The sequence below is a fragment of the Entelurus aequoreus genome, linkage group LG10 (genome assembly GCF_033978785.1).
Source record: "Entelurus aequoreus isolate RoL-2023_Sb linkage group LG10, RoL_Eaeq_v1.1, whole genome shotgun sequence".
In the NCBI taxonomy this organism is placed as follows: Eukaryota; Metazoa; Chordata; class Actinopteri; order Syngnathiformes; family Syngnathidae; genus Entelurus; species Entelurus aequoreus.
In genome coordinates, this window is record NC_084740.1 from 39526973 (window position 1) to 39529472 (window position 2500).

Consider the following 2500-nt stretch of genomic DNA (forward strand, 5'->3'; position numbering starts at 1 on the left):
GAAGGTAGGCGTAGCGCACCAACTCCTGGCGTTGTTGTTTATCCAGAATCGCAAACAGGAAGTAGTCAAGTACGCTGTGTTTAACACTGGTGAGGTTTTTCTTGACCAGAGTCTCCTCGAGGAAGAAGCGAACGAGCGGTGCCTGATAGTGCTCAAATCCTAGCTCGCCCAGACTCTTTAAGATGCGAGTGATGCGCATGTTGTTGTGCATGTTCTGCTCAAGGTTCCTGAAGCGCTCTTTCCAGTTGTCTGCTCGTGTCACTTCACCCGTCTCTTTGTTAACCAGGCGGACGCCGTAGAAGCCCAACATGAGTTCATAGGACTCCACTAGCCTCTTTTTTGCATCATCATTACTCTTAAAGGCCCCAATTTCCTTCTTGGTGAGTTCAGAAGCCATGTAGTTTACCCCTGGTTCTCGGAGTGGAAACAGCCACTGAATGTATGAATGAACACTCTCCAGCTTTTTGTAGTCATTCTTCCATTCTTTGAGGAACGATTCAATGTAGACATTATCAGGTGAAGAGGGGAATTTATTGAGGTAAAACTGCAAATTCTTCATTTTGTCCTCTGAGCACTCTTCATCTGCAAGATTAGGGTATCCTCTTCTGTAGTTCTGCATGTCCTTTGCTGCCCTCATGTTTCTGGGTGTGTGATGCCACGATTCTGAAGTCCAACCAGATTTATTTTTGTCTCGACTAGATCGACGATGTTGACCATCTGCGGCCTGGTCCTCTCCATCACTCTCTGTGTCCCAGGTTGAGTCGTAAGCACACACACAGTCGTCCTCCATGATTGCCGTCTTAACTCTGACTGGCATGATTGCAGGTGCACAGTCTTTCCCGGCCCCGGTTGCATCACCGGCTGAAACAAGAGTACTGCTTATAGGGGTTTCTTCTGTCTCAGCAGTGGACTTTGCTTGATTTTCCTGTCTTGGGCCTTTTTCACTTGGAATATGAAGTACAGTAGGATGTTTCATTTTGCAAACATGACACATTAATCTTCTTTTACAATTTTTGCTTAGATGACCTTTTAGTAGGCAACCAAAACAATATCCTTGCCTTCTTAAAAATTCAACCTTGTCATGTGACTGTGTTTTGAATTGTGAGCAGTCAATCAGAGCATGTTTGCCATGACAATATCCACATGAAGGGATGATACCACTGGGTGTGGTTTGAGCAGGTTGTTGTGGAACAGATGATTGTTTTACAGTGCATCCTGCTGGCTCTGTATTCACAGCTACTGAAGTAGCAAAGCTGCTGTGTCTTTGGCTGATTGGTTTTAGTTCATTTGTGCTTCTTGGGAGAGGCCTTTTCGTTATTTGGTCCTGAATGTCTCCAAACAACGGATCCAAAAGCATCTTGGCATGCTTTTCCACAAAATCCACAGAGTTGTTGAATCTGATTCTCCTGCCAGTTCTCTGTTGTGTCTCATAAGCTGTGCTTCGCCACCTTTCTCTGAGTTTGTAGGGTAGTTTGGATGTAATTAGCCTTAAGTTCGATGGGATATCAAGTTCCTCCAAATACTGTAAATCTTGCATTACATTACAGCATCCTCTCAAATACATTGCATATGCATGCAGCATTTTCCCATCCTCAGCTTTAATCGCTGTCCAATTCAAGGCTTTTTCCAAGTAAGCTCCCGAAATCTTCATCTCATTTCCAAAATGTTCTTTTAAAAGGCGCCTTGCTTCATTATAGCCCCTACTGGCTTCCATGTGCAAACAGCTGCGAACCAAGTCTCTTGGCAACCACAGGTAAACTGCTCAAGGTAGTAGAGCCGGTCTTGATCATTATCAGTCTTGTCTTCAATCAAGTGTTCAAATGCATGGATAAAAGACTGATATGCCAGTGGGTTACCATCAAACACCGAAATCTCTCTTGCTGGTAGTAGAGACAGTTTTTGCTGTGAGACAATGAGTTTTGCAATGTCACTTTGTCTTTGAATAATCATATCCAAATTATCATGAGCAGCATTAATAACCACATTATCTTGTGCAGAGTGATTTATTGGTTGAGTCTGATTTACACTTTGAGTCTTGTGTTTTTCAGTTGTGTTTTTGTCTTGAGGTTTATTTAGATCTTCTGATGTGTTGGTGTTCCTTATAAGTAGAGGTCTGTGGAGACTTAAGACGGTTTGGTGAAGTGGGGTTTTGGGTATTGCACCGAACTCTATAAAGTCCACATTGCTCTCCATAGTTTCTCTTTCATGGTGATAATCATAATACTCAGTCATGCCATCACCTGGAGGTTCCTGAGCCACCTCATGGCTTTCATGAATTAAATCACTTTGAAGGATTTGTATTTTAGCAGTTGATGCTGCGAGGTCTGCTTCCAACTCCATTTGCTCCATCTTTGCTTTAAGCTTTGTTTCCTCCAGTTGCAAGGTGTGTTTTTCCTTAAGTGCAGCAGCTCGAGCCATTGTGGCAGCTTGTTCCGCTTTGGCAATTTTTAATTCTGAGGATACTGAGGAACATCTGGAGGCTTTTGATCCAGTGGCAGAC

General features: G+C 43.4%; 1 protein-coding gene across 1 annotated transcript in view; it reads right to left on the bottom strand.

The window, feature by feature from the left end:
• Positions 1-790, bottom strand: part of LOC133659389 (opioid growth factor receptor-like) — a 1538-nt gene extending 748 nt beyond the window's left edge. The window contains exon 1 of the mRNA XM_062062155.1: positions 1-790. This exon is cut by the window's left edge and continues 748 nt beyond it. Within this exon, the coding sequence (XP_061918139.1) occupies positions 1-790 (790 nt within the window).
• Between the last annotated feature and the right edge of the window lie 1710 nt (positions 791-2500).